This window comes from Diceros bicornis, chromosome 25, assembly GCF_020826845.1.
Source record: "Diceros bicornis minor isolate mBicDic1 chromosome 25, mDicBic1.mat.cur, whole genome shotgun sequence".
NCBI classification, from domain to species: domain Eukaryota; kingdom Metazoa; phylum Chordata; class Mammalia; order Perissodactyla; family Rhinocerotidae; genus Diceros; species Diceros bicornis.
Window position 1 is genome coordinate 7,208,185 of NC_080764.1, and position 24,051 is coordinate 7,232,235.

The 24,051-nt window shown below is 47.3% G+C and overlaps 1 protein-coding gene across 1 annotated transcript in view; it reads left to right on the forward strand.

Annotated features, from left to right (window-relative positions):
* Positions 1 to 23,833, forward strand: part of ARFGAP3 (ADP ribosylation factor GTPase activating protein 3) — a 55,783-nt gene extending 31,950 nt beyond the window's left edge. Inside the window, exons 12-16 of the mRNA XM_058568209.1 lie at positions 3,696 to 3,827; positions 12,499 to 12,622; positions 14,665 to 14,755; positions 21,282 to 21,403; positions 22,747 to 23,833. Of these exons, the coding sequence (XP_058424192.1) occupies positions 3,696 to 3,827; positions 12,499 to 12,622; positions 14,665 to 14,755; positions 21,282 to 21,403; positions 22,747 to 22,764 (487 nt within the window). The 3' untranslated portion in view covers positions 22,765 to 23,833. The remainder of the gene's footprint in view (positions 1 to 3,695; positions 3,828 to 12,498; positions 12,623 to 14,664; positions 14,756 to 21,281; positions 21,404 to 22,746) is intronic.
* The last annotated feature ends 218 nt before the right edge of the window (positions 23,834 to 24,051 follow it).

Genomic DNA, 24,051 nt, shown 5'->3' on the forward strand with positions numbered 1-24,051 from the left:
TTGTCAGGAGCTTTAGGAATCCTGTAGGCTGCTCCTTCTCCAAAAGCTTAGTCAAAAGAGTTAACCTAACAGCCTTCATTGCTGTGAAACAATTATTTATGGTTTGAAACCCGGGAGCAGGTGGTGCTTTGATACAGACCACACTGACTAGATTCCTGCCAGAGAGACCTCGGTGCCTTGTTCGTTGTCACCTACTGGTGGTCCAGTAGGAACATCAAGGCCTCTTCTAATCCGCCTTGGCTGTAACAGCCGTGAGCAGAACAAGGGTGCTCTTAGTACTTTGGCAACTGAGGTGAGTAGACAGGGAGTCTCGGAAAGCAAGCCTATTAGTTCCATGAAGAGCTCTGATTGCTTCCAAATGATTCATTACCCCATTAGAACGTGAATATTATGAATTATGAAAGAGTACCATTTCTGTTAAAAATAAGATCAACCATATCTTTGGGTTTTTGTTTTATTGAGCTCCATTTTTTTCAAGATATAAACAATGTAATTATATATTGAGTACAAAATAATGAAATTAGAACAATTTGCTCAACTTTATAAAGTCAGTGTGGCCTTCAGTGGAATAGACGATTGTCTCTAGCTGTAAATCAGACGTGTGCTATGAAGGAGCTCTTATTCAGGGACTTTAAGGGGGCTGGCCCCGTGGCTTAGTGGTTAAGTGCGCACACTCCGCTGCTGGCGGCCCGGGTTCGGATCCCGGGCGCGCACTGACGCACCGCTTCTCCGGCCATGCTGAGGCCGCGTCCCACATACAGCAGCTAGAAGGATGTGCAGCTATGACATACAACTATCTACTGGGGCTTTGGGGGAAAAAAATAAATAAATAAAAATTTTAAAAAAGAAACTTTAAGGGATGTTTTCAGGGTTGAATGAAGACAGAGTGAAAAGGCAAAAATAAAAGTGAAAAGCATTGAGAACTAGAATCTAGAAATCAAAACATTAGAAAGTCAGTAAAGATTTGGAGATCGGGGGTGGCGGTTGTGTTTCGTTAGCCGGTCCTGTCGCCCCCTCCTTCCAGCGGGCAGCTGGCAGCCTGGCGGGACATCTCCTGTCCCCCAGCGAGTTGCTGTGTGCCTCCTGCTTTGGGTGAGAGCACAGAGAGCCTCTGGGGTGAGGGGGAGGAAGGGAAACAACCCCCGCCCCCTCCCCGCCCCAGCACCTAGAATGCGATGTAACAGGCTGGTGCTAATCTGTAGGATCCCAGCAGAATGGCTTTCTCTCTCCTTCTGATTTTTGAATAGTCCACTCATTTTTTAAAAATCCAATGTCCTTGTAAGTTCCAGGGTAGGCACTTTGGCTTATATGAGATGAAGAATATATCCTTAGATTGATACTAAATCCACAAAATCCTAAGCCCCAGTACCTCAGAGTTGTGAAGAGCCTGGAAGTTCCAACCGCCCACTGTCCAGTGCTTGCCCCCTCCAGCCGCCCAGTGCCCTCCAGGGGACCGTGCAGCCCCCCGAGTCCTCCTCCTCCTCAAGGCAGCCGTTCAGTCCATGGGCAGCTCCGTGAGAAACGCTGCCTCCTACTATACGTCTCCCTGGGTTTCTGAGCTCTTATCAGGCAGCCCCATGAGAGCAGAGACTGTCTCCTTGCCCTGTGTCCTCGCCTGACCCCTCATAGTGCTTATTAACTATCGTTTAAATTCCTCATTGAATCGGTCTTAGTTCTTTTTTGGAGGGCCCTTACAAATAAGTGCCTGAAACATCTGAAGATAACTTTCCAGGCCAACGTGCGTCCCACATCTTTCAAACCATTTTTCTCTGATGTGACTTCAAGTCTCTTCGTTGTCTTGGTCTCTTCCCTGAACGGAGATTGGTTGTCTCTCTTCCTGCAAGCGGAGCCGCGGCTCATCTGCGGATCAGCCACAGGCAGAGCCCGGTCGGTTTCTGGCTGAAATCCAGATGTGCTTTGAACACTGCGTGTTTTCCTTCCCGGGGAGAGACGTCTGTGTAACGAGGTTTGTTCTTAATGACCTCACTGCCAGAGAAGGCAGAAGCCACATTTGGAAATTCTGCTTTCTCTCTATTATCCCTGTAAAGTCACACCATCTGCTTCAAACAGCAGGTTTATCCCTCCTCCCTTTTTTTTTTTTTTCCTGCCAGAAAAAAGAGTATATTTGTCCTTAGCATTTTCCCCCCCAAATCTTAGCTCCTGGGGTCCCTGGCCTATGCTCGTGCAGGTTCCTGTTGCCCTCTTACATTCGTCTTTGACTGCAGGCCCCTCTGACCGTGCAGGCTTCCGTCTTTGAACGACTCCTGTGATGTTGGGCTTGGTGCTCACCTTGTCCGCGCTGTGCTTCCGGTCTTGCTCTGCGGAAGGCCTGGGCGACATTTTTGAAAGCCTCTGCTTTCTGTTCCATCCTCCTTCCCTTCCTCAGACCTAAGCCTTGGAATCTACCTCTCTCTTCCGAACTTCTTGAACTCCGCCTGTATCAGGAGTCCGTCTCTGGCCAGGCTTCTTCCATCCTAAGCTGTCATGAATTCTGAGATGGCACAGTCACTTTTTATTAAGGCTCTGGCGCATGCACCTCACCTGTCGATCTCTGTCCTGTCCCAGCAAACCCTGCTGCTCTTGGTCAAAGATTTCCCTCTCACCACACAGGACTGAAAGCTGCCATTGAGTTTTGCTCTCGGAGCAATGCCTTGCTCAGTGATGCTCGGCTAATGAAAGTGTAAACCAACCCAGGACGCCAGCATCTCCTCTGAGAGGCTTACAGATCAAGTTCACTTCAAGCTCCAGACTGAAAGAGCATCTGCAGAATGGTCCAGTGATCAATCATCCATAGCTTTGTATCTGACTCCAGGAGGAGGCTAATTAACATCACTTATGTTAAAAGGTTGTTACTGTTAGGAATGGCGCCTTAGGGCCGGCCCCGTGGCTTAGCGGTTAAGTGCGCGTGCTCCGCTGCTGGCTGGCGGCCCGGGTTCGGATCCTGGGCGCGCACCCATGCACCGCTTCTCCTGCCATGCTGAGGCCACGTCCCACATGCAGCAACTGGAAGGATGTGCAACTATGACATACAACTATCTACTGGGGCTTTGGGGAGGGGAAATAAATAAATAAAATCTTTAAAAAAAAAAAAAAAAAGGAATGGCGCCTTATATCATGGCTAACGTGGCAGGGATTGCCAACAAGGAGCTCCTCAGATGGAGACAGTTCTCCAGGCCCAGCAGCATTGTTTGTGGCTACCTAACTAGGCAGAACTAGACCTGAAGAAAATGAAATATGTAACCTGTAGTGTAACACTCAAAGATGTCACGTGCTGTGCAGACAGGCTGGGTTACGCTGCAGTGACAAACCTCCCCCCAAATCTTAAGGGCTTAACACGATGATGGCTTATTTCTTGTTCACTAAAAGTCAGCTGAGGATACAGGTGATTGTCTAGAGTACCTGTCCTTCAAGTGGCACCTTGATTGTCCATGGATTCACCTGCCTGAGGCTGCAGCACCTGGAGAACATGGCCTCTTCCATGTGACAAGGGAGGAGAGGACTGGGCGAGTTGAGCAAGGGCACTCGAAAGGCCTTGGAAGTGACTCTCCTCGTGTCTGCTCCTGTCGCGTTGGCCAGATCTAGTCACATGGCTGCCCCCAACTTCAAGGGGCCTGGGAAATGTAGTCACCATGTACCCCATGTGGGTGGACATGAGAAAGGTCCTCCAAGTCACTCTTGTACTCTTTTTCCTACAGGTGCTTTGACGAGCCGATGGAGTTGAAGAGCAGTTCTTTCTCTGGCTGGGATGACAATTCAGGTTCCTATTGGAAAAAAGAGGCCATCAAAGATACTGACACAATTCTGAAAACCACAGGCTATTCAGACAGGTATGAACAGCAAAACAGTGGGATTGTAAAGAGTGAATCCATGCATCTGGGAAATTCTCTGAAGACTAGTAAATGATTTTGTTCTACCATTTCAAGAATATTCTTTGTATCCTGGCCTGTTTTCTGACCTTACAATTTGCCTTTCCCAGAATGTCGTGAGTGGAATCATACAGTAACTGGCCTTCTAGACTGGCTTCTTTGACTTTTCATAGTGCATTTGAGACTCATGCGTGCTGTTTTGTTCATTCCTCTTCATTGTTGAGTTTCTTTATCCATTCACCTATCGAAGAACTGTCCCCAGTTTTTGGTGATTATGAATGGAGGACTGTATAATTTATTGTCCAAACCAGGGAACTGTTGAGCATGCAAGGGGACAGCAGGTGTAACTAGGTCCTAGTAACAGGGTTGTCCTAGGTCGCTGGAATATACGGTCACCCTACTCACTTTGTATCCTACGTACTGTAGAGCAGTGTCTCACGTGCATTGCAAACAATGTATTCAGTGTATACTGATTGATCCGTGGAACTGAAGAGTGAAATAATAGGCCTATTTTAAATAGGAAAATTCCTTCAAATGTTGTGTGGCTTGGATATTTATTCATTTTTTTATTAGAATTTTCAGGCTTTTTAAAGTGGCCTGAAATCCTTTTTACAAAATTACTGCTGTAGGCTTTTTAAAAAGTAAAATGGCATATGTATACATTATAAATGAGAAATGCATTTGCCTAACCAAATTAGTTTAACCTATTTTGACTTGTTTTTTTGTTTGTTTTTTTTTTGGTCCTGAGAACACTTAAGATCTACTCTCTTAGCAAATTTCAAGTATGTAATACAGTATTATTAACTATAGTCACCGTGCTGTACATTAGATCCCCAGAACTTAATCATCTTATAAATGAAAGGTTGTCCCCTCTGACCAAAATCTGCCCATTTTCCCACCTCCCAGCCCCTGGGAACCACCATTCTACTCTCTGTTTCTGTGAGTTCAACTTTTTTAATTTTAGGTTCCATATATAAATGAGATCATACAGTATTTGCCTTTCTCTATCTGGCTTATTTCACTTACCCTGATGTCTTCCAGGTTCATCCATGTCATCACAAATGGCAGGATATCCTTTTTTATGCCTGAATAATATTCCATTGTGTATATATATATCACATTTTCTTTATCCATTCTCCACTCACTAACACTTAGGTTGTTTCCATATCTTGGCTATTGTGAATAATGCTGCAATGAACATGGGAGTGCAGATATCTCTTCAAGATACTGATTTTGGGGGCTGGCCCCATGGCTTAGCGGTTAAGTGTGCATGCTCTGCTACTGGCGGCCCGGGTTCCGATCCCGGGCGTGCACCGACACACTGCTTGTCCGGCCATGCTGAGGCCACGTCCCACATACAGCAACTAGAAGGATGTGCAACTATGACATACAACCATCTGTTGGGGCTTTGGGGGGGAAAAAAAAAAGGAGGAGGATTGGCAAGAGATGTTAGCTCAGAGCCGGTCTTTCTCAGCAAAAAGAGGAGGATTAGCATGGATGTTAGCTCAGGGCTTATCTTCCTCACAAAAAGAAAAAAAAGGGGGGGCCGCCCCAGTGGCACAAGCGGTTAGGCGCACGCACTCCGCTGCGGCGGCCCGGGGTTCACCGGTTCGGATCCCGGGCGTGCATCACGCACCGCTGGTTGGGCCATGCAGTGGCGGCGTCCCATATAAAGTAGAGGAGCATGGGCAGGGATGTTAGCCCAGGGCCATTCTTCCTCAGCAAAAAAAGAGGAGGATTGGCCCTGTTAGCTCAGGGCCCATCTTCCTCACAAAAAAAAAAAAAAAAAGATACTGATTTTGTTTCCTTCAGATATATACCTAAAAGTGGGATGACTCGATTATATGGTAGTTCTATTTTTAATTTTTTGAGGAACCTCCATACTGTTTTCCACAGTTACTGCACCAATTAACATTCCCACCAACAGTGTACAAGGGTTCAATCCTCACTAATGGTTATCTCTTGTCTTTTTGATAATAGTCATCCTGACAGGTGTGAGGTGATTTTGATTTGCATTTCCCTGATGATTAGTGATGTTGAGCACTCTTTCATATACCTGTTGGCCATTTGTATGTCTTCTTTGTAAACATGTCTATTTTGGTCCTTTGCCTATTTTTCTTTTTCTTTTTTTTTTTTTTTTTTGGTAAGGAAGATCAGTCCTGAGCTAACATCCATGCCAATCCTCCTCTTTTTGCTAAGGAAGACTGGCCCTGGGCTAACATTTGTGCCCATCTTCCTCCACTTTATATGGGACGCCACCACAGCATGGCCTGACAAGCGGTGTGTTGGTGCGTGCCCTGGATCCAAACCCAGGCCTCTAGCAGCGGAGCGTGTGTGCTTAACCACTACGCCATGGGGCTTGGCCCCCTTTGCCCATTTTTACATCACATTATTTGGTTTTTTGCTGTTGAGTTGTAACACTGCTTATCAGGATATGATTTGCAAATATTTTCCCCTATTCTGTGGGTTGCTTCTTCACTCTATTGATTATTTACTTTGTTGTACAGAAGCTTTTTAGTTTGATGTAGTCCCACTTGTTTATTTTTGCTTTTATTGCCTCTGCTTTTGGTGTCATATCTAAAAAATCATTGCCAAGACCAATGTCAAAGAGCTTTTTCCCTATGTTTTCTTGTAGGAGTTTTGTGGTTTCAGGTCTTACATTTAAGTCTTTAATCCATTTTAAGTTAATTGTTATAAGTGGTATAAGTTAAGGATTCAGTTTTATTCTTTTGCATGCGGACATCCAGTTTTCCCAGCACCATTTATTGAAGAGACTGTCCTTTCCCCATTGTGTGTTTTTGGCTCCCTTGTCAAAGATTAGTTGACCATATATGCATAGGTTGATTTCTGGGCTCTCTCTTCTGTTCCAGTGATCTGTGTGTCTGTTTTCATGCCAGCACCATACTGTTTTGATTACTGTGGCTTTGTAATATAGTTTGAAATCAGGAGGTGTGGTAACTCCAGCTTTGTTCTTCTCAAGATTGCTTTGGCTGTTCAGGGTGTTTTGTGTTACCATACGAATTTTAGGATTGTTTTTTCTATTTCTGTGAAAAATGCCATTGGAATTGTGATAGGAATTGCACTGGATCCGTAGATCACTTTGGGTAGTAAGGACATTTTAACAATATTAATTCTCCCAATCCATGAACACAAGATATCTTTCCATTTATTTGTATCTTTGATTTCTTTCACCAATGTCTTATAGTTTTCAGTGTACAAGTCTTTCATCTCCTTGGTTAAATTTATTCCTAAGTATTTTATTGTTTTTGATGCTTCTGTAAATAGGACTATTTTCTTAATTTCTCTTTCAGATAGTTCATTGTTAGTGGATAGAAATGCAACTGATTTTTGTATGTCGATTTTGTATCCTGCAGTTTTACTGAATTCGTTTATTAGTTCTAACAGCTTTTTGGTGGAGTCTTTTGGATTTTCTATATATGAATCACGTCATTTGCAAACAAAGACAATTTTACTTCTTCCTTTATGACTTGGATGCCTTTTATTGTTCTTTCTTGCCTAATTACTTGGCTAGGACTTCCCGTACTATGTTGAATAGAAGTGGCAAGAATGGGCACCCTTGTCTCATTCCTGATCTTAGAGGAAAAGCTTTCAATTTTTCACCGCTGAGTATGAGGTTAGCTGTGGGCTTGTCATATATGGCCTTTGTTATGTTGAGGTACATTCCTTCTACACCTACTTTGTGAGAGTTTTTATCATGAGAGGATGTTGAATTTTCTCACCTGCTTTCTCTGCATCTATTGAGATGATCAAATGATTCTTATCCTTCATTCTGTTAATGTGGTATATCATATTTATTGATTTGCATATGTTGAACCATTCTTGCCTCCCAGGGATAAGTCCTACTTGATCCTGGTTTATGATCCTTTTAATGTACTATTGAATTCAGTTTGCTAGTATTTTGTTGAAGATTTTTTTCGTCTATGTTCATCAGGGATATTGGCCTTTAATTTTCTTTTCTTGTGGTATCCTTGTCTGGCTTTGGTATGAGGATAATACTGGCCTTGTAAATTGAGTTTGGAAGTGTTCCCTCCTCTTCAGTTTTTGGGAAGAGTTTGAGAATGATTGGTGTTAATTCTTTAAATGTTTGGTAGAATTCACCAGTAAAGCCATCTGGCTCTGGGCTTTTCTTGGGAGATTTTTTTTTTTTTCAGTGAGGAAGATTAGCCCTGAGCTAACATCTGTCACCAATCCTCCTCTTTTTGTTGAGGAAGATTGGCCCTAGGCTAACATCCGTGCCCATCTTCCTCCACTTTATATGTGGGACGCCTGCCACACAGCATGGCTTGATAAGCAGTACATAGGTCCATGCCTGGGATTTGAACCCATGATCCCTGGGCCGCCAAAGTGGAGCACACGAACCCAACCACCACGCCACTGGGCCGGCCCCTGGGAGATTTTTGATTACTGATTCAGTCTCCTCACTTATTGTTGGTCTGTTCAGATTTTCTGTTTCTTCATGATTCAGTCTTGGTAGGTTGTAGGTTTCCAGGATTTTATCCATTTCTTCTAGGTTACCCAATTTGTTGGCATAAAGTGTTCAGAGTAGTCTCCTTGATCCTTTGTATTTCTACAGTATGAGATGTAATGTCTCATTTTTCTTTTCTGGTTTTATTTGTTTGAGTCTTCTCTCTTTTTACTTAATCTAGCTAAAGGCTTGTCAATTTTGTTTATTGTTTATCTTTTCAAAAAACTAGCTCTTAGTTCTGTCGATCTTTTCTATTTTTTTTTAGTCTCTATTTCATTTATTTCTGCTCTGATCTTTATTATTCCTTCCTTCTGCTAACTTTGGGCTTGGTTCTTCTTTTTCTAGTTCCTTGGAGTATAAAGTTAGGTTGTTTATTTGAGATACTTCTTTTTTCTTAATGTAGACATTTTTCACTATAAACTTCCCTCTTAGAACTGCTTTTGCTGTATCCCAGAAGTTTTAATATGTTTTGTTTCCATTTTCATTTGTTTCAAGATGTTTTTTGATTTCTCTTTTAATTTCTTCTTTGGCCCATTGGCTGTTCAGGAATGTGTTGTTTAATTTCCACATTTTTTTGAATTTTCCAATTTTCCCTGTTACTGACTTCTACTTTCATACCATTGTGGTTGGAAAAGATACTTGGTATGATTTCAGTCTTCTTAAATTTGTTAAGACTTGTTTTGTAACCTAACATTTGATTTATTTTGGAGAATGTACCATGTGCACTTGAAAATGTGTATTCTGCTGCTATTGGATGGAATGTTCCATATACGTCTGTTGGTCCATTTGGTCTAATGTATAGTTCAAGCCCAATTTTCCTTATTGATTTTTTGTCTGGATGGTATATCCATTGTTTTGTTTTGTTTTTGTTTTTTTTCCCTTTTTCTCCCCAAAGCCCCAGTAGATAGTTGTATGTCATAGTTGCACATCCTTCTTGTTGCTGTATGTGGGACGCCACTTCAGCGTGGCCAGACAAGCAGTGCGTCGGTGTGCGCCTGGGATCTGAACCTGGGCCACCAGTAGCGGAGCACGCGCACTTAACCGCCAAGCCACGGGGCCGGCCCCCGATATATCCATTGTTGACAGTGGGGTATTGAAGACCCCTATTGTTGTGGCAGTACTGTCTATTTCTCCCTTTAGATCTGTTAATATTTGCTTAATATATTTAGGTGCTCTCATGTTGGGTGCATTTATGTCTACAGTTGTTATATCCTCTTGATGAATTGACCCCTTTTTCACTATATAATGACTTGTGTCTTTTGTTACAGTTTTTCCTTAAAGTCTGTTTTATCTGATATAAATATGGCTATCCCTGCTCTCTTTTGGTTTCCATTTGCATGGAATATCTTTTTCCATCTCTTTGTCTTCAGTGTGTGTGTGTCCTTAAAGCTGAAGTGAGTCTCTTGTAGGCAGTATATAGTTGCATCTTATTTTTCATATCCAGTCAGCCACTCTGTGTCTTTTGACTGGAGAATTTAATCTGTTTACATTTAAAGTAACCATTGATAGGTAAGGACTTACTAAAGCCATTTATTGTTTTCTGGCTGTTTTGTAGTTCCCTTGTTCCTTTCTTCCTTTCTTACTGTCTTCCCTTGTGAATTAATGATTTTCCATAGTGGAATGCTTTGATTCCTTTATCTTTTGTGTATCTACTGTAGGGTTTTCTTTGTGATTACTATGAGGCTTATATAAAACATCTTGTAGTTATAGCAGTCTATTTTAAGCTGATAATAATTTAACTTAGATTGTATACAAAAACTTTACCCTTTTACCCTCTTCTACATTTTATGTTTTTGATGTCATAATTTACATCTTTTTATATTGTGTATCCACCAAGTTATTGTAGCTATAGTTATTTTTAATACTTTTGTCTTTTAACCTTTGTACTAGAGTTAAGTGATTTACACACTGCCATTACAGTATGAAAGTATTCTGAATTTGACTATATACTTACCTTTACCAGTGAGTTTTATATTTTCATATGTTTTCATGTTACTAATTAGCATCCTTTCACTTCAGCTTAAAGAACTCCTTTTGGCATTTCTTTTAAGATAGGTCTAGTGGTGATGAACTCCCTTAGCTTTTTTTTTGTCTGGAAAAGTCTTTATCTCTACTTCATTTCTGAAGGACAGCTTTGCTGGCTAAAGTATTTTTGGTTGGCATTTTTTTTTTCCTTTCAGTGCTTTGAATATATCATCCCACTATCTCCTGGTCTGCAAGGCTTCTGCTGAGAAATCTGTTGATAGCCTTATGGGGGTTCCATTGTATGTGATGAGTTTCTTTTCTTTTGCTGCTTTCAAAATTTTCTCTTCGTCTTTGATTTTTGACAGTTTTAGTATAATATGTCTTGGTGAAGACCTCTCTTGGGTTGAATTTGTTTGGGGACCTATGAACTTCGTGTACCTGGATGTCCATATGTCTCCCAGATTTAGGAAGTTTTTAGCCATTATTTCTTTAAATAAGCTTTCTGCCCCCTTCTCCCTCTCTTTTCCTTCTGGGACTCCCATACTGTGTAAGTTATTTTCTTGACGGTGTCCCGTAATTCATATGGGCTTTCTTCACTCTTTTTCATTCTTTTTCCTTTTTTCTCCTTTGACTGGATACAGTCGTTTGCTGCGTGACGATGTTTCAGTCAATGATGGACTGCATATATGGTGGTGGTCCCAGGAGATTAGAACCATATAGCCTAGGTGTATAGTGGGCTATGCTATCTAGATTTGTGTAAGTACATTCTGTGATGTTTGCACAATGACAAAATTGCCTAAGGGTGTATTTCCCCATTGTTAAGCAACGCATGACTGTAATTTCAAATGTGTTGTCTTCGAGTTCACAGGTTCTTTCTTCTGCTTGTTAAGTCTGCTGTTGATGCTCTCTGTTGCATTTTTCATTCCATTCTTTGTATTCTTCAGCTCCAGAATTTCTCTGTGGTTCTTTTTTATTTCTGTCTCTCTGTTGAACTTCTTGTTTTGTTGGTGTGTTGTTTTCCTGATTTTGTTGTGTTGTCTACTTGTCGTCTCATAGGCTGCTGAGCTTCCTTAAAGCAATTATTTTAAAGTCATCGTCAGGCAATTCTTTGGGGTCAGTTACCAGAAAATTATTGTGTCCCTTTGTGGTGTCATGTTTCCTTGATTTTTCATGTTCTTTGGAGTCTTGTGTTGCTGTCTTTGCATTTTTAGAAACAGCCACCTCCTCCAGTTTTTACTGACTGGCTTTGGGAGAGAAATATCTTCAGCAGTCAGGCCCTGCTAGAGGTTCTGAGGCTTTCTCAGACCTTGTCTATGGATACACCCACTCCACACTTCTTGTTCCCTTTTGGGGGTGAATTCTTAAGATGGTATGCTTCCTCTTGATCCCACAAAGCCAGGCCAGGTGCTGAGGGCCTCCCATTTGCTTTCCCTAGGATGGTGCCCTGAAGTGCTCAAGTTTGTGTGCTTTCTCCCAGTCCTGCAGAGTTGGGGTAGCTTTCTGTGCATGCTCACTAGCTGTCTGCAAAGGCTTGCACTCGCCATCTTTGGGGGCATGCACAGGGAACCTTCTATGGGGGCGTGTGTGAGTGAGGCACACAGAACATTGGAGGGCACCTGTGGGCCAGATGGAGGCTCCACAGGCAAAGCATACCCAGTGGCTTTTGAGCAGGCCTCCTCGTGGAGTCTGCGAAGTGGTCAGTAGGATTCATGTGCCTTTGGTGAGTTCCAAGCCCTGTCTGCTGTGCTTCCAGCCTCTCCCAGACCTAAGCCATGCAGATCACCTCAGTATTCTGCGTGGTGTGAAAAAGAAGTGGGCCTCCTTGGCAGTGTCCCACACAGATGGGGAAACCAGGCACCCACTCGCCACCCTCTCACTTTCCCCCATGGGAGAAATTATGGGCCAGGTGGAGCTCTCTTGGTACTGAGCTCTGCTGCCTTGGGGGAGGGGTGACATGGGCGAAGTGAAGCTGCTCCTCTTACCCTCTTCAGTGCACCCAGTCTTGGATTTTTTCCTCCATGGTTGTGCTGGAACCTCTCTGCTGAACTCCTGGACTCCCACAAAGACATTCTTGTCTGTGGTGATTATCAAACTCAATGTTCTGTAGGGAGATGATGGTAGAAAACTCGTATTCCACCATCTTGCTGATGTCACTCCCATTTTGGCTGTTTTTAATCACAGACCTACTGCTCGCCGCAAGCCAGACTATGAGCCGGTTGAAAATACGGATGAGGCCCAGAGGAAGTTTGGCAACGTCAAAGCCATTTCGTCAGATATGTACTTTGGAAGACAAGCCCAAGCTGATGTAAGTGTCCGGAGAGTTTCTGTGTGGTCCCCATAGAGCAGGAAACAAGCAGGAGCATGGGAGGTGTGAGAGGAGGTGACGGATGCTGAGGGAGATGGACTCAGGCTGCGAGAGGCCCTGGGCCCCAGAGCGCTGCAGCCAGGGCTCAAACCCAGGTCTTTCTGACTAATCACCCACCTCGCTGCCCCAGCTGGAGGAGTGACTGGAGGGTAGGGACTGTGTCTCATGTTTCTCTTACTCCTCTCTCAGTGTTTTGAGTAGCCATCCACTCAATATCTTTTTATTTGCTTATTTTATTGAGGTCACATTGGTTTATAACACTATATAAATTTCAGGTGTACATCATTATATTTCGACTTCTGTACAGACTGCATCGTGTTCGCCACCAAAAGTCTAGTTGCCGTCTGTCACCGTACACACGTGCCCCTTTACTCCTTTTGCCCACTCCCCCGCCCCCCTTCCCCTCTGGTAACCACCACAGGTTCTGCACATCTGTGTGTTTGTTTATCTTCCACATATGAGTGGATTCATATGGTATTTGGCTTTCTCACCTGACTTTTTTCGACCCTCAAGGTCTATCCATGTTGCCACAAATTGCAGGATTTTGTCCCCCTTTTTTTTTTGGCTGAGCAGTACTCCATTGTGTATGCACCACATCTCCTTTACCCATTCATCTGTTGACGGGCACTTAGGTTGCTTCCAAGTCTTAGCTATTGTGAATAATGCTGCAGTGAACATGGGGGTGCATTTATCTTTTCAAATTAGTGTTTTCATGTTCTTTGGATAAATACCCAGAAGTGGAATAGCTGAATCATATGGTATTTCAATTTTTAATTTTTTGAGGAATCTCCGTACTGTTTTCCATAGTGGCTGCGCCAATTTACATTCCTACCAGCAGCGTACAAAGTTTCCTTCTTCTCCACATCCTCTCCAACACTTGTTATTTCTTGTCTTTTTAATAATAGCCATTCTGACGGGTGTGAGGTGATATCTCATTGTGGTTGTGATTTGCATTTCCTAATAATTAGTGATGTTAAACATCTTTTCATGTGCCTGTTGGCCATCAGTATATCTTCTTTGGAAAAATGTCTGTTCATATCCTCTGTGCATTTTTTGATCAGGTTGTTTGTTTTGTTGTTGTTGAATTGTATTCTGCACAGCAAAGGAAACTATCAACAAAACGAAAAGACAAGCTACTAATTGGGAGAAAATATTTGCAAATCATATATCCAATAAGGGTTTAATATCCAAAATATATAAAGAACTTTACAACTTAACAACAACAAAAAATTCAATATCTTTTGAGTGAATTTCAGGCGATTTTTGATACAGCTGTAATTTACTTAATTTTAATCGTAGTTAAATGAAGTATATAGATGTTTTTGAAGGGTAGAGATATTTATTTTCAGGTTGTTGCCTCTTTTCTCAGAAAGGTTAATGAGCTTTCCTTAGTGGGGTCTTGCTAAGCAGTAAGACTCAAATGAAAATGGAGAGGTTAACACGGTTTCCCGCTGATCCTGAAGTGCTGGCGTGCTTACACAAACGTCTTGGAGACACGTGCTAGGCTTCTTGGACTCTCCAGAGAACTGTTTCCTAAAGTGTGCTGATTTTATTCTGTGGCAGTAGAACTTTCACCAGCATTTTGAGAGTATTTAGAGTTGCCGCTTGGCTATTCCCCCACCCCCCAGAAGTCGGCCTTGTTTTCAAGTTGATGACATTCAACTTCAGTCACAAAGTCACATAACGGGTGTCGGCAGAGAGCTTCCTGGAGATGTCGTTCTCGTGCCCTCACTCTCGTTTCCCCTCCCCCTGACGGTTGCTGGCCATGGTTGTATGTTGATCTGTTCCCCTGTGACCTGCAGAACGTGAGTGTCATGCTGTTCCCCAGCCCAGCCGTGACAGTGGCACCTGTGGGAGAGAGGGAACCTGGTGTGTGGTGGGGTTTAGGACAGCGCATTCAAATGACAGCTCTTCAGTGATTCTCTTTGCAAAATTGTTCCTGGTATTGGAGCCTGATGTTTCCTTCTCCTTGTCTTCTCTAGTATGAAGCCAGGGCGCGACTGGACAGGCTCTCCGCCAGTTCCTCCATAAGTTCCGCTGATCTGTTCGATGAGCAGAGGAAGCAGACAGCAGGTAACGGGGGCCTAACCAGGCTGGTCTCCATCGTGTCTATGGCATGAATACTTCTTCTCTGGATAGGACTTTTTACTTGTCCAAGATATTTTAGCAACCATCATTTGAGGCTCTCATCTCCTCTGTAAGTCTGGTAGAGCAGAAGTTATTATTCTAGACTTTGAACGTGGGAAAACCAAGTCACGAAATTTAAGCAGCATCCCCCAAGTGACCCAGCAAGTCGTCTTCCTGAAACGCTGTGCAGACGCACAGTGTGAACGTGGCGTCTGGTTCCGTGTGGATCACAGCCTTGGAGGTGGACAGCCCTGGCTCCTGTGTGGCGCTGACCACTCCCCAACTGTGAGACCTTGAGTATTCCCTGTCGCTTTTAGCCTCAGTCTCCTCCTCTGTCAAGTGGGTGGGTAACACCTACCTCACAACATTGTGATGCAGCTTAAATGAGGTGCTGTATGTAAAGTGCCACCTCGGTGTCTGGCACAGGGCAGCCCTCCCAGGCCTTCCCGGGCCCGGGGGTAGGCAGAAGCAGACAGCACAGGGGGCTCCACCAGGGAGACAGATGCAGCTTTGGGAAGAGGCGGTGGAGAGGAATTGCCTGTCCCCCGTCTCTCTCCAGGGTCCAGACTCCAGGGAGGAGATGTCTGGGGGTCTTGGGAGTGAGCCTGAGTGCAGGCCTGTCCCGGATGTCCAGAACCATGCCGCTCTCTGCTCGTACTTCTGTGTCCAGTAGGAAAGCATGTTTGAGTCCCACCCGGGCCTCAGCCAGGCCAAAGGGGGAAGGGAAGGGCCGTGTCCCTCTTGTGTCACCGCTAACATTAAAGGAGCAGTGTCCTCTGAAGTCGTTTCAGGAACCGCTCATCAGCAGGAGCGGCACCGCCTGCACCCCACCCCCCATTTCCAACCCTGGGGAGCTGGGTGTGGGCTTGGGGGGACCAACATGGGCGGCCATCTAGTCTTGCAGCCACAGAGAACAGCTGTTTTCTGAGTTCAGAGAGAAACAGCTCCACAGAGAAGGTCACAGGACAGGCCTGAGTGTTGGGGCCTTCTGTGTCGGGGTCTGGGGGGCATTAGAGGGTCCCCTGGGGCCCTCGGGGTGCAGTGGGCGCTGCCAGGCTGCTGTGCTGCGGGGAGATGGGGTGCTCTAGCCAGGCGGTGCCTGGTGAGCCGCGGGGGTGCTGACTGCAGAGACAGGCGGGGGCCAGGGCCTCGGCCTCTGTGTGGTGCCCTCTGGGCGGGGAGCGCCCTGTGCTTCGCCCTTGACCCCAAGCAGGAGGGGCCTGTTGCTCTTGGTCAGGCTGCTTTCCGACGGGGTGTTTCCTGCCCCGAGTCGGGGGGCAGGTGTGGCTTGTGTTCTCATCCCCAGACTTTCCGTGTGCCGGCCTCTTGTCAGGGCAGCTTCCTTTTGTAACTTCCCTGGCAGAGAGCTGCTTGGCCCCTTTGGAGTGTCCCAGCAGTCCCATCCGCACCCCCGTGGGTCAGTGCTGGTCACCTCGCAGGAGCCTGGCCCAGGGGGCGGGTCAGTCTTGAGAACCTAGTGAGTTGAAAACCATCCCCGGCAATGTGTGCTTTTGTGATTCGAGTTGCTGGAAGTTTCTCTCTGAAACATTATTGTTTGCTGAAAAAAACCTCTTGGAGATCAAATGAGAGCGGCCTTTCCAATTGTTGATGGAAAATTGTAGCCAGCCTGTGTTTACCTTCCTGTCCCCTTTCAGAGAACAAAGGTCCATTTATTCTTTTGGCCTGTGTGTGTCCCAGGCAAACTCTGTCGGTGGGAACTCGCAGGCACAGTAAGGTGCACCCTGGGTGCTGGACCCCACAGACCTCCCCCCTACCCAGCGGGCAGTCTGCCCTCTCTCCTCCATTCCAGACCCACGTGGTTCAGACCAGGGTCACCCTCGTTCTGCACCTTCCATCAAGCTCATTGTAAAAGATGCCTTTAATAACTGCCCTAAATGTAAGAGCATTGAACAATTCTTATTAAATATTTACTTTTTATTTAGAGTGCCTTTCAGCAGAGAGCAAAAGCTGTTTTAAAAAACTATTCTGTGTTCCCTATCTTACAATGTTTCCCCATCTGTGAAACATCAGTGTCATTGGGAGATCACAGTACACCTTTATTATTTCTTCGGGGTGCAGTCGGGGGGGCAGAGAGTTCCAAATTTGAAATGCCTCCTGCTGAAGTGAAATACGTCCCAGAGATGTGGTTTAACCCAGGAGCCCCGACGTTTCTCACGGGGCCATTCCCTCTCAGGGTTAGAAGGACCAAATGAGAAACACATGTAAGCGCCCACCACCAGCCTGGCACAGCTCGGTCCCTGTGGTCCTTCTAATAGAGAGGGTCAGTTGGGGGTGTGGGACTGCCACCAACTGGGCACTGCCTTAGGAGAGAGCCTCTCAGGGCACCAAATGACAGAGCAGAGGTAGCTTTGTGAGAGCAGCGTTGGAACAAAAGAAGCTTAAAACCCAGTTTGCCCCCTCGGTGTATTCTCTCAAGAAAACAATTCTGATCGTTTGAATCCGAGCAGGCCACCTGCATGCCAAGACACTGCAGACCCTTCTCCGTGCGTTGTGTGGGGCTCCGTGGTGTCTTGTTTGCTTTCATCCCCTTGATCCCGAGGGTCCCTCGGGGCACCCTGGCCACCCTCTTTTCCTCCCTGACCTGGCCTAAAGTCCAGGACAGTGGCCTCTTTGGGCCCTGCAGGCCTCAGAAGCACTGACCCCAGTCTGCAATCAAGGGATGGTGTCTGGTTATTTGCTAAACGTCATAGCTGTGCGGTAGTGTTGCCAACCCAGATTCGTTTATACAAACCGGAGTCTCGTCAGTTTTAGCAAACCCACGGCCGCCGGGCCGTCTGCGAGGAGTTGTCGCTGCAGCGCTTCTGTGCCTGAGTGAACTTGTGTCCGGGTAACCTTGGAAATCCTTTTTCTCTTGATTCGTCTCCATTCCAGGGAAATGGGTACATGATAGTCTATTGACAGCTCATTGCTTGAAGAGCCTGGAGGTCGTCCTGGGCCCCTCCAGCTTCCGCAGCTCACCACAGACCTGTCCCTCCGCTGGTCTCTCGGATGGAGCACCCTTGGGTCCCCCTGAGGCCAGGCCCTCCCTCTCCTTGCCCACACGGGCCCACTGCCCCGCCTGGTCCTCCTGCCTCTGGGCGTGGCCTCCCCCTCCTCTCTTCTCCCTCCTCCCAGAATGCCCTTTCAAAATACAGTCCAGTCATCCCGGGCTTGAAATCTGCCCTTGGGCTGGAGAGCAGCTCTGCCCCCCAGCTCCCGCACCTTTCAGGGCCACGGCTCCTGTCGGCCTTTCCAGGCTCATTTCTTGTCATTTACCTGGTTAGGCCCCCTGCACACTCCCACCACCCTGTGATCTCACCACCCAGGTGAGGCCATCCGATGACCATCTTCCCCGACTGGACCATGAGCTATTCAGGGGCAGGACCTGTCCCTTCTCGTCTCTGTAGCCCTGGCGCCTGATGGTGCCTGGCGCAGAGGAGGCCCCCGTGTCTGTTGAGTGAGTGAGTGGACGGGTCATGAATGGGCTGGGGCTCGTTGAGCTCTGGAGGCAGGGGCGCTGGTCAGTGGGCCCCTCAGTCGGGCTGAGCGCAGGAGCCGTGTCCCCGCCGCGCCACCGCCTCTTCCAGCACAGCTGAGGAGCGCATTTCCACCAGCTCTGACGCCGCGCGGCCGGTGACAGGTGCACGGCAGCGATGTCTCCACTTCGGCTGGAGCTGAATTTCAGAGCTGGTGTGGCGTCGTGTCTTTCCTTCTCTGTTGTTGTGGCCGTGGAAGCTTGAATTGAGAGGTGGCCCCTTGGGCCTGGATCGAGTGACTGTGACAGGCAGACCCCCGCCGACCCACCCGTGTTGGGCGCAGTGAAGGTCACTAGCACGGCATCACCCGGCCTTCCTGGCTGATGCAGGACGTCCACTTCGACGCTTGTCACCGCCTGGCTCAGCCTCCCTGCCCCCTGCCTGCTCTCCCCAGCCTCCGTCCCAGAGAGGGAGCCCCTCTTCCGGGCCGCTTGAGCCAAAAGCCTAGGACTTGTCCTTGATTTCTCTCCTTCCCAGCCTCCCATGGCCAATCGGGACACCCAGACCTATCCACTCCTGACCCCGCTGCCACCAGCTTAGACACGGCCACAGCCCAGGCTCTCTTAGTGCTGTCGGCAGTTGACCATCTGCCTCCCCAGGAGGCGGTCAGCGCTGGAAAAGCAGGTTCGCGTCGGTGTCCGCCGCACCAGGCCCGCTGTGGGTGTCACGGGGACAGATAGCGGGAAGCAGGCAGGGAGCCTCTTCCTGAGGAAGCGGCGTGAGCTCCCGTTTCCTGGAGCCATTGTGTAGCCGAGCACTGGGCTGTCCTTGAGAGCTGTTGCCGACCCGGGCAGCTCTCGGGAGACACGGCGCCCAGAACCCAGAGGAGGACACGGGAGATGCGCAGTCAGTTTTCTGTTTGGAGTCCGTCAGGCCCAGCGCAGCAGACCTGTGGGGGGAGGAGGGGCCTCCTTGCCGGGGACCTGACACCTACTCCAGGAGTTGCCGCGAGTCAGTTGTACCCCCAGGAGTGTAGATCAGTAGTGAGGATTAAGTAAGTAATAAAGATGCACAGTGACAGGCTAAATCAGACCCGAGCTTGTTTCTCCCTCACAGCGGGCAGTTTAGGACTGGCAAGCTGCTCCCTGAGTCAGGGTCCCAGGCCCCTGTCATCTTGTCGCTCCTGACCTCCGTTCTCTACTTCACCTCATGCCCAGTATGGCTGCTCTAGCTCTAGCCATCACATCTGCATCCCAGCCAGCAGGAAGGAGGAAAAGGGCATGCTCTGGCCCTTTAAGGCACTTCTGCCTACATCGCATTGACCAGAACTCTGTCACCTAGAGACACTTTGCTGCAAAGGTTAGAATTCGGGAGTTCTGTACAGAGAAGGGGAGGAGAGGAATGACACTGAGGCAGCCATCTCATGGCACCTGGGGACTGAATGTAGTCAGTGAGGGGTCCTGGTCCCAAAGCTGTCCTGCCCCAGCTGTGCTCTCCTCTTCAAATGCTTCTTAAGCTGGAAACATAAGTAGGTGCTTCTGCCGGAGCCCCCCCACCGACTCTGGGCCACACCACCCTGGCCACTGTGGACCTGGCCTCGTACGAGAGCAGCTGTGGCTCTATCCCTGTGCGCTCAGGATCTCCACTGCTCCTTGTTTGCTGTAGAGACCCACTTTACAGGCTGGTAGCTCCGCTGGTAAGTGGCGGTGCTGGGATTTGAACCCAGATCCCGGCGCTGGGCTGGGCTTCCGCTCCGTCATTGGCAGAGGCCTACGACACTAAACAGTCAGCCAGGGGCAGAGAGGGGAAGAACCGCACCTGGGGCCCTCCCCATGTGGTGGGCCTGGGGCCGGTGCTGTGGGTCAACAGCGTGTCTCCTGGGGGCTGTCTGTCCTGAAGGATAACGTGTCCATTCTATTTTGGTTCTGGAAAGGGACCTGGCTTCTAATGCTCAAGGGGCAGGCGGTGTAGACAGGTGGGCAGCTGGGCTTGGCTCCCCGGGGGACCTGCAGGGTTTGGTTTCGCAGGTTTCACGGTCGCTGAGCCCCCCCAGCATCCTGTGATGACTGTGTGACAAAAGTTCACCCAAAACCCCGGGTGTCAGCTCCTGGCCCCTTTATATGTGAGAACACTGACATGTGTCACCCGTGTTGGTGGCACAGGTTAGTGTGCTAATGTCTGTGTCGGGGCAACTCAACTGCAGCAGCAGAAGCCCGCTGACACCGGCTTGGCGCGACGAGGAGGACCAGCCTGAGGACGGCGTGAGCGTGGCTTGGGCCCAGAGTCCGGCAGCAGCGTCAAGACAGACTCGCCTGTTCAGCTCACCTGCCCGGGGTGCCTCGTCCTCCTGCACTGCCCGAGCATCCTTGAGCAGCAGGGGGAGGGGAACAGCCAGGGTCACAGACACAGATAGCTGCAGCGGAGCCTGAACTCTCCCCGCAGTAGCCCCAGGGCCAGCAAAGGGCTGAGGATGCGTGAATCCCAGGAAGGCTCTGATTGGCCAGGCCCGGGTCACGTGTCCACCCCTGGGATGGGGGCAAGCAGGGAGGCCACCCCAGGGGAAGGGAGACGGATTTTTACCAAAAGAGGGGAGAAAGCATGCTGAGCACACAAAACCACAGATGTCTGGCCATCTGCCATTTACTGAGTGCTTACCTGTCAGGTCTTGTATTAAGCACCCCAAGGAAATGGGGGCCCAGAGAGGGTAAGGAGCCGCTGCAAAGGCACACAGCCTGGAAGTGGCAGTGAACGTATTTGGACCCATGATGGTCTTAGGAGCCGGTTCTGCATCTTCTTTCATGTGGATTCTTGCAGCTGGGTCACAGCAGGGCTGGCGCTGAAGCCCAGTCCCAGCCCCCCTGCAGGGTCCTTCTCCCTTAGCCACAGCTGCTGCTTGGGGGTGGGGGGGGGCATGTTCTCCAGAGTCATCGAGTCCCGGGGCACCGCTTGTGCCCTCGTGGCGGCAGAGTGACAGCCCGCGTGTGCTCTGCGTGCAGGAAACTACAACCTCGCGAGCGTGCTGCCCGCCGCGCCCGACATGGCCCAGCTGAAGCAGGGCGTGCGGTCCGTCGCTGGAAAACTCTCCGTCTTTGCCAACGGAGTCATGACCTCCATTCAGGTGAGTGCACCTGGGAGGGCGTTCACTGGGAGGCTGGTGGGTTCATAGTTTTGAAAATGAGATTCGGATGACTCTTCAACTTCTGGGAAATTAGATTTCACATTTCATAGATTTCAATAAATAAAATTATTGATTTATGTGTTTGCTGCAGTATAGCCCAGGACGTCCTGAAATTGTCATGTTATATGTAAATTTTCTAATGTGTGACTCCAGCAGAATTCTTCCAGGAGTTGTCATGATCGTTGTCTACTTTTTTCCTATATTGGAACAGGGAAGTAGTAAGAAGAAAATAAAAATTACCTATAATCCCACCTCACAGGGGAAACTTTTGTGAATATTGTGGAATATTTTATTTTATGCATATCTATGCATATCTTTTTAAAATTAAAAAAGGATTATGTCATATGTATGGTTTTATATCCTGTTTTTTCATGATGTTATAAGCATTTCCATATAATTAAAAATTATTTGGAAACCACATTGTGTGGAGTGAAAATACATATAATTTATTTAACTGTTCCCCACGTGGGGTATTTAGATTGAGTTTCAGTCTTGTAAATGAGGCGAGGATAGAGCATCCTCGTGTGTGACAACCTGAGGCCCTCTCTGCTCGCACGGAAGGCTGATCTCGGGAGCCTTCTTGTTCTTGCCGTTTTAGAAGGATGCTCTTATTGATGTGAAACGGCCTTCGGGAGTGGGACTAACCGATGTGGATCTGGTGCCTCTCAGGGATTCCCGGGGGGAGGGTGTGGGGACCCCACTATGGAGAACTCCCTCAGCCCTGAGGCTCCTGCTGTTGATAACACAGCCTTTGGGTAGAATTCACAGAGCCCTTTCATGTCCCCGAGGTCAGCTGAGCCCACACCAGCCCTTCCAAGTGGGTGACGTCCCTATTTCACAGATGATCACCCCCATTTTAAGGTGAAGATACAGAGGCACAGAGAGGTTAAGTTGCTTCCACAAGATCACTCAGCTGAACCAGAATTTTGGGGTTGAGACTCCAGATGTGTTCCCTGTCCTCCCGTCACACTTGCCCCCGGAGGGCTCAGTACTCGGCCCTGCATGCCACATCCTTTGTTCCCTGCCTCCAGTCCTTCCCCGCGGAGGCCATGGCAGGATGCTACTCCAAGTCTTAAGCTCATGAGTCCTCAGCACCGGGCAGCCGTGGCTGCGGGAGTGCCCGATTCCGTACGGTGTCCTCGGGGGCAGCGCTGGTGCCAGATGCCAGGCACTTGCTGCTCTGTGTCGTTGCGACTCCAGCCTGTGATGCTGGGCATTGAGTGTGTGTGGCGACGAGGAACAGACGCTGAGTGTTCCTGAGCTCTCCTTGTGGTTCTCCTTAGGATCGCTATGGTTCTTAACGCTGACGTCGTGAGCTGTTTCCCGGAGAAGTTCCTCTGCAAACTCACCACCAGTGGCCGCATCACAGACTGCGGTGAAGACCAGCCAGCTCTGCAGATGGTTTTGCTACTTTTTCACGTGGTATATATACATTACTGATTTTTAATATTTCTTTTGAGAAATCCTTATTTTTGACATAGTAGGCGCTTTATTGTAATTTCTGTTGGGCGTTACTTCCTGCACGTGTCCGCCTCTGGCATGTCCACGCATATCCTCGCTTCATTTTCTTGCAATCTTTAGTTCCAGCAGCTGGGGGCCTGGAGACACGGGCCCCTCCCACCTGTCCGAGGACCGAGAGCCTTCATGGGGGGGTCTCGGTGCTGTGTGGCTCATGGGCCAAGGGCTGCCAGAATCCACCGATGCTAGAGGGGCCTGGAGAAACAAAACTCACAGCACACATTTCATTCAAAAGGAGCAAAGAATAACAACAAAAGACCCAAAATGACTGGTGTCTGATTTGACAGATTGCATCATTTGTATTTCCACATACTGAGATGATTTCAAAATAATGTTTAAAGTCATCTGTCCCTTTGTAAATTGTTTATTTTATATGATCTATAAATTTAAAAATAATTTTAAGTGAGTGCTTTTAACAAACCTGAGGTTCTGCATTGCCAAGGGAATTAATCTTTTGACAAGGTGTTGCTGTTTGAATTTATGAGAAATGTAAGATAACTCCCTAAGTGCATTTATCAATCGATATAGTGTACAGAATTAAAAATGAATAAGGTAAGGAGATGCACCCACAGAAAACACTTCAGTATATGGGAAAATAGTAGTTGTAATTGGGTAGTTTTGTAATATTTTTTATCTTAATCTTGGTTTTCAAAAAAATTACAGAATGTGTATAAATGAATAAAGGAAAATAATTTGGCTGTGTTTTAGACAGCATTAGAATATATTGTTCAGCACAGTAAAATATATTTGAAATTTGATGAACCAGAAATGTGGTTTCAACTGAATATTTTGTGAATCTTTCTTAAAAGCTCAAATTTGTAGACTTCTCAATATAATAAAAGTTGCCGCAGATTGTGTGGCCTACTTTTTTTACAAAAGCTTTTGTAACGAGTCCCTGTCCGTCAAGGCTCGTGGGATTACGTTGGTGTACATTTGAATTATGATATAATTATTGATCTGTTTCTAATGGATCTTGCCATTAACTGAGGTGTCGTCCATAGCACAGGGTGGGGTGTCCTTGCTGAAAGGGAGGGTGTGCAGACTGGCGTCTTTCAAGCCCGAGAGGCTGC